This window comes from Neoarius graeffei, chromosome 16, assembly GCF_027579695.1.
Source record: "Neoarius graeffei isolate fNeoGra1 chromosome 16, fNeoGra1.pri, whole genome shotgun sequence".
Classification (NCBI taxonomy): domain Eukaryota; kingdom Metazoa; phylum Chordata; class Actinopteri; order Siluriformes; family Ariidae; genus Neoarius; species Neoarius graeffei.
Genome location: NC_083584.1, coordinates 69,662,446 through 69,679,511, shown reverse-complemented (window position 1 = coordinate 69,679,511; position 17,066 = coordinate 69,662,446). Strand labels below are relative to the sequence as shown.

Here is a 17,066-nt window from a genome sequence, read left to right as displayed (position 1 = left end):
ATCCAGCGACGCCGGGCGGTGGCACTGGACCCACTCTGCGGTTCCTGCTGGTAGACGCGCGACAAACTGTTCCAGTACCACCTGGTCAATGAGTCCCTCGGCGTCGCAGCTGTCGGCCCTCAACCACTGCCAGCAGGCGTCCCGGAGTTGCTGGCCAAACGCGAACGGCCGGCCGACTTCCTCCAAGCGCAGAGCGCGGAAACGCTGATGATGTTGCTCCGGGGTGCGTCCCACCCGCTGGAGGACGGCCCGGCGAAGGTCCGCGTAGGCCAGCCGGCGGTCGGCGGGGAGCTGTAGCGCGGCCAGCTGCGCCTCTCCCGTTAGCAGGGGGAGGAGGCGCGCCGCGCGCTGTTCCACCGGCCACCCCAAGGTCTCTGCTACCTGGTCAAAGAGCGTGAAGAATGCCTCGGGGTCGTCCTGCGGGCCCATCTTCGTGAGGGTGAGGGGGGAAGGGCCCGCGGCGGTGGGGTTGGTGGACCCCGCCGACGCGAGGAGGTGCCGGAACGCCCGACGATCTTCCTGTTGCGCCAGCACCAGGGCCTCGAACCGTTGTTCTTGCTCCTTTCGGAGGGCGAGCAGCCCCTGGTGCTGGCTCTGTTGGGCCGTGGCGAGGGCGTGGATCAGGTCGGCGAAGGTGGAGGACTCCATGGGGCTGTTGTCTTCTGTGCTCATTTCCCGGGTTTCAGCACCACTGTGGCAGTTCGTGTAAATGGGTGGAGCACAGAAGGACGGCAGGACAGAACTGAGAATACAAAAAAACTCTTTATTCAGCTTTTCAGCTGTAAATACACACACGCACACACATCAGCTATCTGCTGTGGAGAGCCTCCCTCTGCTCTCACTCTCTCTCCTTAAGAAGGGCGCGGTCACTGGGAAGACACACAAACACATCAATTAACAACAGGTGTAATGATTCTGCCACTTAACTTCCCCGACTCCGCCCTCCTGTCACAGACTGATGCTAGACCACGCCCCCGCTGCCACAATATATATATATATATATATATATATATATATATATATATATATATATATATATATATATATATATCACACACACACACACACACACACACATATATATATATATATATATTTTTTTTTTTTTGCTCAGCATAAATGAGTATACCCCCTTTGAAAAGCAACATTTTAAACAATATCTCAATGAACACAATTTCCAAAATGTTGAAAAGGCAAAGTTTAATATAACATCTGTTTACTGAAACACAGCCTTCTTTTAATCTTGGTCACTAATTTGGACACAGGACTTTATTGTACTGCATCCTCATCTCATTGGTTATTTCATTGGTTGCTGATCTCAGCCTTATTTGCTGGGTAAAAACTGGGACACAACCGTCCCTTACTGTTGGCCAATAAATTAAACACAGCACTTTTTTAGTGTTAATCACTAATTAGGACATAGCCAGCAGTTTACTGCGGGTCATTATTTGCTACAGGGTGTTCCCTAATGCTGACCTGAAATTGGGATGCAGCCCTCCATTACTGTCATCAATGTTGTGTTTCAATCAAATTATTCCTTTATTGTTGATTACTGATTTGTACATTTTGTACATTACCCCTTCCTCACTTCCTCACCTGTCAGTCACTATTTGGGACATGACATTCCCTTATTGTATTCCACTGGTTACTGATCCCACACTTATTGCTGGTTAATAATTGGATCACAACCTTCCCTTACTGATGATTTCAGATTGGGACACAACCATCTCTTAGAATCAGACAGTAATTGGAGCACATTACGCTAATAATGTTGACCACAAGTTAAAAACAATCTTCATTTACTGTCGGTCAAAAATTGGGGCACAGCCCTCTGTTTCCCATACGTCAGATTGTTCATTACTGCCGGACAAAAATTGGGACACAGCCTTCCTTTACTGTGATCAATAATTGAAACACATCTCTCTTTTATCTCAGTCATTAACTGGGACACAGATCTCCCTTTGTACACTACCCCTTCCTTACCCATCAATCACTAGTTGGGACATGATCTTCCCTTATTCTGCATCACTGATTTGATTGTTTACTCTTCTTGCCATTATTAGCTGGACAAAATTTGAATTGGGACATGACCTTCCCTTTCTGTCAGTTATCGATGGGGACACAACCCTCTCTTAGTACTGGATACTAAGGTTCCCTTAATGTCACTAAAGAATATGGACACAGCCCTTCCTTTACCACAGGTCAGACTGTCCCCAGTGGCTGGTTAAAATTGGGATGCAGCTCACTAAGCATCAGGTTTTTTCCCCATATAATTTTTGTTTATGTGATGCTATGAAAGTCATATCTGACACTTTTTTTTTGCAAATAACATTGATCATTTTATTGATAAATTTAAAACAAGGCAGATGCAGAAAGAAAGTCATTATATTTCAAAACAACCAGCATTCAAATACTTCATTTCATGAAAAATAAAAGCAATTAAATAAAGAAAAAAAAACAAAGCTGAGTTTGTCATCGTTTGTCAGAACTCACTTGTAGATTTGCACTTCTTTCAGTGTGTGTGTGTGTGTGTGTGTGCGTATGGCTGAGACCTTAGAGGATCACAGGACATCTTAATTAAGAGTGTGTATGCACAGTTAAGACTGATGTGTGTTGAGACGTTACGTTCCTTTATTCCATTTTCTCGCTTTCCATCATGTTGGTCGGACATTTTGGACACAACTCCACCACCATCAGACACACACACACACACACATGCACAAACACACACGCTCAATGTCGACCTAGTTGTGTGTAACGAGGCCACTTGTGACTTGGTGTAACTGCCAAAAACTAAGTCAATCACTAGCACAGACAGGCATCATAGACCACCAATCACAGAAGAGCTGGATGATGAGCTGAGGCCCCACCCACAAAACTGTAAATTCTAAAAAGGTGAAAAGAAAGAAAGGGGCATCTGGAGATAGACAGGGAGAGAGTGACTGAGATGAAGACAGAATGAGAGACGGACAGAGACATACAGAAATTAAAAGAAAGTCATAAAGAACAGAAAAAGTGTTAGAATGAGATACAAATAAAGATGGAGATAGAGAAAGACAGAGAGACACAAAGAGAGCTTAACAAAGAGACAGAGAAACAGAGATGTACAAAGACTATTAGGTAGAACAGAAAGACAGAAAAGAGAGAGATGGAGAGAAAAGCTTAAGAACATAACAATCGCCAACATTATCATATAAATGGCAGCGTTAATGTAACTGATGTGTAGTCGATGGCACGCTTGGCATTAAAGGCACAATGTGGTAAAATGCCCTGAGGTGCCAGAAAGCCCTGCGCGATACCCAACACACACACACACACACACACACACACAGAGGATAGTTTATAGTTAAAGTTATTATTACAGGTGTGGAGTGTGTATCTTATATAAAACAATACTATTCTTTATGGGGACTAACCACTGTCAAAAACATCATGTATTATCAACATGGCTGACAATTCAGTCCCCACAAAGAGCTCAATACATGTATCACAGTATTAGTGAACTTGAACAAAGAACTTTCTCATTATAGAACAGTGTTGGGTGAAAAAGTTTGTTTTTGAATGAGGATAAAGTTCTCTATGAAGTAAAATTTCTATTTTGTGATTAATCTGCAAAGGAATGTAATGTGTGTGTGTCCAAAAAATAAAAAAGAGAATAGTTTGAATGCAGGTGCAGAAGATGCTGGAAAATCTACATTCAAGTTCCCCTTTTTGTTCAAAGGGCAGACAAACTTTTGCACTCGACCGTAATCAGTGAATTGACGGAGAAATTGGAAAGCTATAAGTGACAGTTACAAAGACAGACAAACACACACACACACACACACACACGGGTGGGGTTATTGTCCAACATGCATACATACTCTGCTGTCATTTTTAAGTGACAGGTGAACAGGTGGGCGGTATTTCACCCATCCGTCTGAGTCAATTAGATTTCACAGACAGACTAACAGTCCTGGTAACGTAGTCTGAGGCAAGCCTGGATTGCCATGGTAACGGCAGAACAACTGTCAGCAAACAAAATTAGCCCAAATTAGCCACTGCATGCATACGTGTATGAGTGTGTGTGTGTGTGTGTGTGTGTGTGTGTGTGTGTGTGTGTGTGTGTGTGTGTGAGAGAGAGAGAGAGAGTACTTGACATTTACGGAGGATAAAGAGAAGAATGAGACGTTTCTCAGAGAGGGCACATCGAAAACGGTCACATTGTTCCTCTCAAAAGAAATAAAGCTGAAGGAAACAATTAAATAAACATGTTGTTTTTTTTCTGTCACAAAGAAAGAGAGAAGAGCGTTTCTGATGCTTCACACGCTCATGGACATGCTGTGAAAAAATCACGTACAAAAATAGAATGACTTTCCCACAAACCCTGAAATGTCCTCGACACAAATCCTCGGGCAGATACGACGCTTTCCCGTTCTTCACATCGCATGTAGGTTTTTAAGGCAAAAAAAAAAAAAAATACTGTGATTCAGTAATAATAATAATAATAATAATAATCAATTAAAAAACTAGTCCAGGAAAAAAAAACCAATCTTTTTTATGCTTGATTTTGAAATACATTTTTCCGTCACAGTACAAACATTCAACATTCAAGCATTTTCTCAGCGCTGATTGTGACGGCGGTCAGTTTGGCAGATTACGCTAATAGTTTTTGTAGCAAGCAGCCATGCCCAAAGGATGTGCAACCAGGACCCAGAATGCAATGGGGCCTGAGAGCTTGAGAAAAAGGGCAGAGCTAAACGGGACAGCCAAAATTTCACAAAACCGTGCAAAAAGAGACTGGACAGTGCAAATCCGAGCGTTCGAGCATTCAACTTGCGACACATGCAGAAGAGAATTTTCAGTCTTTCATTCCTCCATCTTTTATTTATGACATTTTTGTCACTGTTCATTTTTAACATCTTTTTTTCTTGTAAATGCTTTTAGAGTCATGACCTCCGGTTCAAGTTCAACATCTTCCTCTCCATCGTGCTGCAGAAAAGATTGTTGAGACGCTGTAAAAAAAAATATATAGTCCACACCAGACAACTGTGTGTTTGCAAATGCAAGGGGTGGAGTCTAAAACAAACATGCTGAATCAAACATTCCAAACAGAAACTGGAGTGAGACCGAAATGGAATGGCGGACGCTCACTGCTCTCTTTCCTCCTCTGCATCTTCATCTGCTTCTTCTTCATCTTCCTCATCGAGTGACACAACGCCGGATGAAGCAACATCTGAAACTTTCCTCCGTGCAGAATATTCTGGTGTGCACCAAGCCCCGCCCCTGCAGTCTTTGGAAGGCGCATCATCATCTTCAAATGTCTCAGAGAATGAGTGGCCCTGCCTTTGCCCTGCCCGCTGGAGGCGTGCCAAAAGTAGGAGGTCCTCTCTGCCATGCAGAGCACCCAGGATCTTAGCAGTGAGGTCATCACCACAGCGACTGAGGTCACGCAGCAGTGGGTGTGTCTCGTCCAGGCTGCATGTGCTGGACCCCAGTGTGTCTGGCGGCGACCCTGGTAACCCTGCTGAAGGTGAAAGGTCGACAGCCACGCCACTTTCAGCCTCACGCAGCCGAGCCTCGCAAACTCGAGTGTGCATGAGGTCACGCAGATAATGAGGGTACGAAGAGAGATCTGCAGAAAGATGACACAGTGTGAGTGTGCATGTAAAAAGTTTATACTTTTTATGAATCAACACCTTCTGACCAATCAGAATCCAGGATTCAACAGTGCTCTGATGTTTAGTTTTGTTTTTTATTTCTAAATATTGCTGTCGAAAATATAACAAAAGGGAAATAATTTCGCCTTGTACTTCCACATATTCTTTTTCATTTTGCTCACAAAGCTTGACATTCTTTAACACAAATTTTAATAAAATAATATTTTTAGCGTTATTATAATTTTAGTAAACATGATCAACCATGATGCTTACATTTTTAAAGAGAGAAGTGTAACATTTATATACTTCTCTCTGTCTTTCAGCTCCATCTCTCTTTTTTATTGCTTTTTTCTCCCTCCTCAACTCTTCTTCTTCTTTCTGTCTGCACATTAAACTTGCAGGAGAAATGAAGCTATAATATCAAACTGCACCATGGAGCAAAATAAAAGAGAGAGAGAGAGAATGAAAGAATGAATGAATAAATGTGCCATGAGTCAGACGCTGCTGTCTAAAGAAACTCACATTTCAACCCAAAGAATTGGACTTTGTACAAAAGCGAGACGGTAATGTACTGATATTATTATTATTACTATTACCACCTCGTGTAGTGGTTAGTGCTGTCGTCTCACAGCAAGAAGGTCCGGGTTCGAGCCCCGTGGCCAGCGAGGGCCTTTCTGTGCAGAGTTTGCATGTTCTCCCTGTGTCTGCGTGGGTTTCCTCCGGGTGCTCTGGTTTCCCCCACAGTCCAAAGACATGCAGGTTAGGTTAACTGGTGACTCTAAATTGACCGTAGGTGTGAATGTGAGTGTGAATGGTTGTCTGTGTCTATGTGTCAGCCCTGTGATGACCTGGCGACTTGTCCAGGGTGTACCCCACCTTTCGCCTGTAGTCAGCTGGGATAGGCTCCAGCTTGCCTGCGACCCTGTAGAACAGGATAAAGCAGCTAGAGATAATGAGATGAGATGAGATGAGATTACCACCTCGCCCGGGATGGAGTCCACCAGGGGTCGAGGTGTTGTTTTCGGTGGGGTTTCTTTGTTTTTTTTTTGTGAGCAACATTATGGGAAAACGACTGGACCAATATTCATGAAACTTTCAGGATAGATGGGTATTGGTCTCAAACAGAGCCTCCAACATTTTGAGGGTCATCCGGTCAAGGTCACCAAAAAAAAGGGTCAAAATCTTTTTTTTTTGCGATATCTTCCTTCATATTCATCATATTTACTTCAAACCAATTCCAAAATGTTCAACTTTCAATTCTGCTTCCATTGATATGCTACATGATGGGGTATCTCTCATAGTTTTCTTAGTGGCTGGGGGGGGTCCAAGGTTGTTGCTAAAATTTGCATATTTTCCATTATAACCTGAAAACGGTTAGAGATAAGGCAAGGCAAGTTTATTTATATAGCACATTTCATACACAGTGGCAGTTCAATGTGCTTTACAGAAGTAAAAGCAGAACAGTAAACAATAGAAAATAAAATTACATAAAATAATTGGGGAAGAAAAATAATAAGAATTAAACGATAGTAGAAATAAAATAATAAAATGAAATAAAGTTAATCAGCCTCGAGATTAATTATTATTATGGGTTTAACTCATAAAGCGTGCTCTTCCCGTGGCTCTTCCACGAGGATCACCAAAAATCGTCCCGCAGACACAATCTACGAGGATCACCAAATAAAATCGTCCCGCAGACAAAATCTACGAGGATCACCAAAAATCATCCCGCAGACAAAATCTACGAGGATCACAGTAACAAAGAATTAAAGTAAAAGTAAAATCATTAAAATCCAAGATTAAAAAGAAATTAAAATAAAGAAAGTAAAATCATTAAAATTAAAAGAAATTATTTTAAAGGAAATTAATTACTTAGGTAAAAATTAATCAAGTGAAAGCATCTGAAAACAGCTTTGTCTTGAGCCTGGATTTAAAACTAACAACAGTAGGAGCATTTTTGATATCATCTGGAAGTTGGTTCCAAAGCTTAGCAGCATAGCAACTAAAGGCTGCTTCACCACACTTCGTTTTGACAGCTGGTATTACTAGCAAGTTTTTCTCTTGTGATCTTAGAGACCTAGTTGGTGCATATAATTGAAACATATCCAGTAGGTAGCTGGGTCCCATCCCATTTAATGTTTTAAATAGAAGAAGTAGTGCTTTAAAGTCAATTCTATAGCTCACTGGGAGCCAGTGCAGAGACCTTAGGATTGGAGTGATATGGACTACCCTTTTTGTTCTTGTAAGAACCCTTGCTGCTGCATTTTGGATTAGTTGAAGCTCTTTGATGGTCTTTTTTGGAAGACCTGTGAAAAGGCTATTGCAGTAATCAACCCTACTGGAGATGAAAGCATGAATAAGTTTTTCTAGATCATGTTTTGACATGAGACCCCTGAGTTTAGAAATGTTTTTTAGGTGATAGAATGCAGACTTTTTTACCACTTTCATATGACTGTTGAAGTTAAGTTCGCTGTCAATAAGGACACCAAGGTTTTTGACAGTATCCTTTGCTTTAAGCCCCTTAGTCTCAAGAACAGTGGCAATCCTAAGCCTTTCCTCCTTTTTGCCAAATATAATTGCTTCAGTTTTATCTGCGTTCAGCTGAAGAAAATTGTGAGACATCCATTTGTTAATTTGGTCAATGCATCTATGAAGAGACTCAAGAGGGGCATAGTCATTAGGTGACATAGCTAAGTAAAGCTGAGTGTCATCTGCATAGCTATGGAAGTTTATTGAGTTATTCTTAATTTGTCCAAGTCGGAGCATATAAAGGTTGAATAGTAATGGTCCCAGGATTGAGCCCTGGGGAACCCCACAGTTCAAGGACACGGGTGATGAACTGTGGCCTCCAATGGCCACATAAAAAAATCTTTGTTGTAGGTAAGATTTTAACCAGTTGATTACTATACCAGTAAATCCAACCCAATGCTCCAGTTGATGTAACAGTATGGAATGATCTACCCTGTCAAATGCAGCACTTAAGTCTAAAAGCAGCAAGACTGATGTTTTATCAGCATCAGAATTAAGACGTAGGTCATTCATGACTTTAGTAAGAGCTGTTTCAGTGCTATGATTGGCACGAAAACCTGACTGAAACTTATCAAAACATCCGTTTAATGTCAGGAAGGCAGTTAATTGATTAAAAACAATTTTTTCAATTATTTTACCAACGAATGGCAAATTGGATATGGGCCTGTAGTTGTTGAGTACTGAGACATCCAGGTTATTCTTTTTCAGTAGGGGTTTTACAACCGCTTTTTTCAGAGATGAGGGAAACATGCCAGTTCGTAAGGAGGTGTTGATAATCTGAAGTACCTCGTCTGATATTAGGTGAAGAACAGATTTGAAAAAGACTGTAGGTAAAATGTCCAGTTCAGATGTGGAGGATCTGAGACTTTGTACTGTTTTTCTCAGAGTCTCAACATCAATTAAACTAAATGTTGACATTGTATTACGACCCCCTCTCTCGTTATCCAATGGTTCCAGATTTTGAAGTGTTTGCACCTGTGTGGCTATATTCATACGTATTTTATCAATCTTTCCTTTGAAAAAAGATGCAAAGTCGTTGCATGTATTAACTGAGAGAAATTCAGAAGGCATTCGTTTTGATGGGTTTGTTAGCTTTTCAACTGTAGAAAATAGCACACGGGCATTGTTGATATTCCTATTAATAATGTCAGCAAAAAAAGACTGTCTTGCTTTAGAAATTTCTAAGTTGTATTTACATAACATCCCTTTGTAGATTTGATAATGAATCTGGAGTTTAGATTTACGCCATTTTCTTTCAGACTTTCTACATTCCCTCTTTAACATTTTAACTGTTGGATTTAGTTTCCAGGGTGCTTTTCCTTTGTCTATGACTCTTTTGTTTTTTAAAGGAGCAATAGCATCCATAATATGATTCATTCTTGAATTAAAAATTTCCATTAGATCATCTGCACAATCTGAAGATTGACATGGGAGTTCTGAGAGTGCCTGCTCAAAAAGAGCTGCTGTGCCATTGGTAATTACCCTCTTTTTTACAGTCACAGACTTGTTTTGAAAGTGAGGGGAAATGGAAACATCAAAGAAAACACAGAAATGATCAGATATACCCAGGTCCATGACACTAGTAGATACATTAAGACCCTTAGTGATGACAAGGTCGAGGGTGTGGCCATGGGAGTGTGTTGGCCCTTGTAACTATGGGTGGTAAAAGAGAGCAACTGGACTTGCTTGAAGATTCTTGAAGACGTTTCACCTCTCATCCGAAAGGCTTCTTCAGTTCTGTCTGACTGGTAGGGAGTATCAGGTATTTATCCTCTCATGGATGAAAAGCTCATCTAAGGTGTCGTTGAGTCATCCTGTTGGTGTGGGTCACTGGGGGCTGAATGTGAATGGCCTCCAGAGTCATTAGGGTGATCAATGGATTGCCCGTTAAGGTGATCAATGGAATGCTGATTCTCTCTGTCCTCCTGTGAGCCACTGAAAACAGCTGGGTTTTGGTGTGCATTCAGTTGTCTGGGAAGTGTGCCAAGGACTGCATTGTAGGTGGCTGATAAATTATGTCTTAGACCCCCACCTCTGTTCAGTGATGGCCGTTCCAGGTTGACAAAAATGGCTTCTTTAACTCCTCGCTCATACCAACGATCCTCTCTGGCTAAAATGCATACGTTGGAATCCTGAAATGAGTGTCCTTTGTTGTTAAGATGAAGGTAGACAGCAGAGTCCTGGCCTGAGGAACTGGCTCTCCTGTGTTGAGCCATACGCCTGTGAAGCGGTTGCTTGGTTTCACCAATATACGAGTCCGTGCATTGCTCACTGCACTGAATTGCATACACCACGTTGTCCTGTTTGTGTCTGGGTATTCTGTCCTTAGGGTGGACCAATTTCTGCTTCAGGGTGTTACTGGGTCTGAAACGTACCAGAATGTTGTGTTTGTAGAAGATCCTCCTGAGTTTCTCAGATAGACCAGAAATGTAGGGAATGACAATGTTCTTGCGTTTGTTCCTGTTATCCTCCTTGTCCGTTACGTTCCTTTTCCTGCTCTTGAAGAAAGACCAGTTGGGATACCCACAGTTCTGAAGTGCTTTCCTGATGTGATTCTGCTCCTTCTCTTTTCCCTCTACCATTGTAGGGATGTTCTGAGCCCTGTGCTGCAAGGTCCTAATGACCCCCAATTTGTGTTCCAGCGGGTGGTGAGAATTGAAGAGTAGGTACTGGTCCGTGTGTGTGGGTTTCCGGTAGACCTCGATGCTAAGGCTTCTGTCTTGTCTAATGTGTACATCACAATCCAAGAAGGCTAGATTATTCCCACTTACGTCCTCCCGAGTGAAATTGATGTTGATATCCACTGCATTGATGTGTTTAGAGAAGGCTTCCACTTCATGGGCTTTGATTTTAACCCAGGTGTCATCCACATATCTGAACCAGTGGCTGGGAGCAACTCCTGAAAAAGTGGTCAAAGCTTTATGTTCCACTTCCTCCATGTAAAGATTGGCCACAATAGGGGACACCGGTGAGCCCATGGCACATCCATGCTTCTGTCTGTAGAAACTTTCATTAAACTGGAAATAAGTGGTAGTCAGGCAGAGGTCAAGCAGGGTGCAAATCTGGTCCGTGGTGAGGTTCGTTCTATCCAGTAAGGTGTTGTCTTGAAGGAGTCGTTTTCTAACAGATTCAACTGCTTCTGTGGTGGGAATGCAGGTGAAAAGAGAAGTGACATCATAAGAAACCATGGTTTCATCTAAGTCTAGTTTGAGGTCTGCAACTTTAGTAGCAAAATCTTGGGAGTTTTTGACGTGATGTAGCGTATTCCCAACAAGAGGAGCCAGGATGGTGGCTAGGTGTTTGGCAATGCTATAGGTGACAGAGTTTATACTGCTGATGATAGGTCTGAGTGGAGCTCCTTCCTTGTGAATCTTGGGGAGTCCATATATGAGAGGAACGGCTTCCCCGGGGTACAATCTGTAGTACAGAGATCGGTTGATGGCTTGGTCCTTTTCTAGTTGTTGCAGGCAGCTAACAACTTTCTTTTTGTAACAACTGGTGGGGTCCCGTCTTAAGGTTTCATAGGTGGTTGTGTCGCTGAGGAGACTGGTCATCTTTGAGTGGTAGTCCGCTGTGTTTAGCACCACTGTGCATCTCCCTTTGTCAGCAGGAAGGATGGTGATGTCCCGGTCTCTTTGAAGCAATGTAAGAGCCCTCCTTTCTTGGCTGGTGAGGTTGGAGGGGGGTGCTTTTGCACCGGACAGAGCAGCTGATACCTTCAGTCTAAGTTGTTCTGCCTCTGTGTTGGTCAGGTTGTTGTTTCTGATGGCTGACTCTGTGGCTGTGATGAGATCTACCACTGGTATCCGCTCTGGTATCCACTGGTTCAGATATGTGGATGACACCTGGGTTAAAATCAAAGCCCATGAAGTGGAAGCCTTCTCTAAACACATCAATGCAGTGGATATCAACATCAATTTCACTCGGGAGGACGTAAGTGGGAATAATCTAGCCTTCTTGGATTGTGATGTACACATTAGACAAGACAGAAGCCTTAGCATCGAGGTCTACCGGAAACCCACACACACGGACCAGTACCTACTCTTCGATTCTCACCACCCGCTGGAACACAAATTGGGGGTCATTAGGACCTTGCAGCACAGGGCTCAGAACATCCCTACAACGGTAGAGGGAAAAGAGAAGGAGCAGAATCACATCAGGAAAGCACTTCAGAACTGTGGGTATCCCAACTGGTCTTTCTTCAAGAGCAGGAAAAGGAACGTAACGGACAAGGAGGATAACAGGAACAAACGCAAGAACATTGTCATTCCCTACATTTCTGGTCTATCTGAGAAACTCAGGAGGATCTTCTACAAACACAACATTCTGGTACGTTTCAGACCCAGTAACACCCTGAAGCAGAAATTGGTCCACCCTAAGGACAGAATACCCAGACACAAACAGGACAACGTGGTGTATGCAATTCAGTGCAGTGAGCAATGCACGGACTCGTATATTGGTGAAACCAAGCAACCGCTTCACAGGCGTATGGCTCAACACAGGAGAGCCGGTTCCTCAGGCCAGGACTCTGCTGTCTACCTTCATCTTAACAACAAAGGACACTCATTTCAGGATTCCAACGTATGCATTTTAGCCAGAGAGGATCGTTGGTATGAGCGAGGAGTTAAAGAAGCCATTTTTGTCAACCTGGAATGGCCATCACTGAACAGAGGTGGGGGTCTAAGACATAATTTATCAGCCACCTACAATGCAGTCCTTGGCACACTTCCCAGACAACTGAATGCACACCAAAACCCAGCTGTTTTCAGTGGCTCACAGGAGGACAGAGAGAATCAGCATTCCATTGATCACCTTAACGGGCAATCCATTGATCACCCTAATGACTCTGGAGGCCATTCACATTCAGCCCCCAGTGACCCACACCAACAGGATGACTCAATGACTACGTTTACATGCACATCCAAATCGAGCTGCTGTCGGTAATCGAGCTGAAGGTCCCAGCAGGGTGCCAGAGAAATCCAATCCTACATGCACAGTTTTAAATCGAGCTATTGTTATGAGGTGCATTGTGCACCCGAGCCACAGGTGGCGCTACACGCCCCATCGTGTTGGTACACTTCCGGTTGTCGTCATGAAGAAGAGCTATTCAAGAGTATAAACAAAGTGACTACAGGCGGAAATTAGCATGCACTGCTATAACCTGGTACAGACATCTGTCCTTACCACAAGGATAATGTTTAATTTGTACACTGTCCCTTTTAAAAATAAAATAAACTCTAAACTCTAAGAAGAGTGTTTGTAGTTTGTATGTACGAACAGAAGTGTTCCCAATAAAGTGGGCGGCTAAGGTGAAGTGTCATGCCGACCGAGGCTGTTTTTTCGACACAATTCACAGCTATGCAACAGCTGTACAGATGTATTTGGTGATACAGTAAGTGAGCTAAATTTTAACAGTGCAAACAATGCCACAAAAAGAAAAGATTCATGCCGTTGTCATGATTCGTTGTCATGCCAACCGAGGCTGTTGTGTTTCCCTTGTGGTCTTGTCACTTCCGGAAGGGGCAGTGCTGAAGTAAGTAGCTCGAATACGTAGCTCAATAGGGTATACATGCACTAAGTAGCTCGGCAGAAATCGCATAATCTAGGTCGTGTAGCTCGATTCCAAGAAATCAAGTTCGGTTCAATTTCAGCCGAATTAAGGTGTATACATGGCATTTTGAACTTCGATTTCAGTCGAGCAATGGCAGAAATTCGATTCTCTCTATGTGCATGTAAACGTAGTGACTGACACCTTAGATGAGCTTTTCATCCATGAGAGGATAAATACCTGATACTCCCTACCAGTCAGACAGAACTGAAGAAGCCTTTCGGATGAGAGGTGAAACGTCTTCAAGAATCTTCAAGCAAGTCCAGTTGCTCTCTTTTACCACCCATAGTTACTATGACCTGGATGACTGAGAATATTCACAGACATGTTGGCCCTTGTACATGTTGTGTTAGGTTGAAGGCATCAATCAGTGTAAGAAATTCATTTGCATATGTGTTATCTGGATTATCAACATGGAAATTAAAATCCCCAGAAATAATAAGATTGTCAAACTCTAAACAAATATTTGACAACAGTTCCCCAAACTCCTGTAGGAACAGTGGTGCAGAAAGTCTTGGTGGCCTGTAAATAGTCAACACTAATATGTTAGAAGAACATTTTAGGATTGCACTTAGGTATTCAAAAGATGTAAAATCACCAAGAGTTGTCTGTTTGTACTGAAAACATGCCTTGTATATATTTGCTATTCCTCCTCCCCGTTTATTGGCTCTTCCAACACTCATGAAATCAAAGAGTGGGGGAGTTGCTTCAATAAGAGTAATAGAGTTACTTGATTGTTCAAGCCAAGTTTCAGTAAGAAGCATAAAATCCAGTTTGTGTGTACCGATGAAGTCATTAATTAAAAAAGGCTTATTAAGTGATCTTACATTCTGAAGAGCCAGTTTTACAGTGAATGTGGGGATAATTTCCACAGAAGCGTTCTGTGGTTGTTTTGGAACTGGAAGGAGATTTGACGAGTTTACCCCATTGATAGGATGAATAAGAACACCTCTCCTTCTTGTTAGCACAGGAATAGAAAAGTACGTCGTGGGTCCCAGCTTATTTTCAAAACTACCATCTGGACCCAGATTATATCAGTTCGTTCCAACATGAAGGTCTTCACTGCTGCTGGTGAACTGTAGCTGTGCACATGGTCCTTGAGTCTTATCTGTAATCACAGGAGGAGGTGGTGCCCTCTGTTTCTTGGGTGCTGTGGCAGTTGGATATATCATTAGAGATTTTGGGGTACACAAGGCCTGACCATGAGACAGCTCTGTGTACGGTATTTGATTTGAGTGTCCTCTTGGGCTTGCCAAAGACACTCGGCTTAAAGACAATAGTCTCTCCATTTTCTCAGCAAAACGCAGTCTGGGGGGTGAAGGAGATACAGAGGGGCTTGGGGTTACATCCACTGCTGTTGTTGGTGATTGCCTATTGCCAGTCTCAGGAGGTTGTGTTGATGCTTGTTTATCTGATTGTCTTTCTGATAGTTCTGCCAGCTTACCCGTTAGCTCAGATATCATGTTGCTAGCCTTGGAAAGTGACGGGGATGTGTGTGGTGATAGAGCCACCCTCTGATCATTTTCCTGAACTGTATTGGGGGCAGATGAGTCAGCATGATCCTCTGTAGTTGCTGGGGGCTTAGTTGCCTTCGTTGGTGACAAGGAGTTTTGCTTGAATCCATCAGAGTGAGCGTTAGTCCCGCTTCTTTCTGCCTGCAGATTCACTGCTTGAGTTTGAACCTCAACAGTGTGTTTCCGTACTGTTTTTGAGCCTTTGTTGATGTCCCTGGGAGGTTCAGTTTGTACCCAAACAGAGTTCATATCAGTGTTGTTAGCTCCTTTCAGTGCAGCTACAGAGCGCTTATCAGAGAGTGTACCCAAGGTCGGCATGGAATGGTGGACAGAGTGTTGATAATGGTCTGCCAAGACTTTGGCACCAGTTCAGCTGAGTTCTGTGCTATTTGGGCTGAAAAAGGCTTTGTGTTTCCAGAAAAGGTTAAAGTTGTCAATAAAATTAATGCCAGAGGAAAAACATGTCTTTGCAAGCCAGGTGTTGAGACTGAGCAGTCGGGAAAACCCGTAATTGCCGATCACAGATCCTGGTAATGGACCACTGATAAAAAAAGGCATTCCAAGTCCGTTTAGGGCAGAAAAAAGGTCTTTGAAAGATTTCCTCACAGTGAGCTGTTCCCTGAAAACATCATTTGCTCCAACATGCACAATAATGTGTTTAATTGATTTGTAGTTTGACAGCATTTTTGAAATGTTGTCTGTAGTCTCTGAGATGGAAGCGTAAGGAAAACAGCACACAACCATGGACTCTCCTCCAATATTTTCCACAGTGAAATCACCCACAACAAGGGTTGTAGGATTAACAAGTGTTGGCGGCTGCTTTCTACCTCTACTGCGAGCTTTATTTTTGTTATTCAAATTCTGCCACTTTCTAGGAACTACTGGTTCCATGTCTGTAAGGCACTGAAATCTGTTCTGGAGTGTAATGGGCTGTGTATATCTGTAGTTTTCAGCCCGGTGGTATTCATAGACTGTAGGTTTGACGGCATCAGACCGCAATGGAGTTGAAGTTAATGCCCTTTTGTTTTTGGGTCTAGCACCTTGTCTTTTCCAGCAATCAGTACTCACATTTTGCTTTGTGAAGTCAACCGATTCATCCAAGTTCCCATCATTCAGATGCTGAACATTCCCCGCATTCCCTTTAGCGGTATCGGCTGCTGGACTCCCTTCAATCCTTAATAGACGGGCATTAATCATAGATTCCAGGCTAGAAATTCTTTTTTCAAGCTCAATCCATTTGTTACTAGAGTTCCTTGGTTTCCCCATTTTGCTATAATCCAGTCTTCTGTGTCAGTTGCTTTGTCTAACTTCTAGGTTATCTTGTTGAATGTAAGTAAAAAGAAAGCAAATAAGAAAAAATAGAGAAATAGTGAAAAAAGCAGAAAAGAGAAGTTCAAGCAGGAGCAAAGCAAAAAGCGTCCTACTCGCTTGAGTAGGAGGAGCAAGAGCTATAGATAAGATAAAGAGCTGTTTATTATTATCAACATATAGGAAGTCATATATGGGCTTTCATTTGGCACCATGACCTTTGACCTTGAGTGACCTTGTTTGTTTGTGTGTGTGTCTGTCTTTTAACAATCTAGCGTCTAGATGGTTGCACTGATTGACTTCAAATTTTCAGGGTAGGTGGGCAATGGTCCGTAGATTACCTGATTAAATTTTGGGGATAATCGTGTCAAGGTGAAAGTCAAGGTCACTGGAAAGGTCAACCTTTTGGCCAAAATAGGATATTTTCCATTATAACTCAAAGACAGTTGCCGATAGACAGATGTTTTC

General features: G+C 42.6%; 1 protein-coding gene across 1 annotated transcript in view; it reads right to left on the bottom strand.

Annotated features, from left to right (window-relative positions):
- Positions 1–5,129: 5,129 nt before the first annotated feature.
- fam131ab (family with sequence similarity 131 member Ab) overlaps positions 5,130–17,066 on the bottom strand; it is a 52,646-nt gene continuing 40,709 nt past the window's right edge. Inside the window, exon 5 of the mRNA XM_060942225.1 lies at positions 5,130–5,614. Coding sequence (XP_060798208.1) covers positions 5,130–5,614 — 485 coding nt within the window. The remainder of the gene's footprint in view (positions 5,615–17,066) is intronic.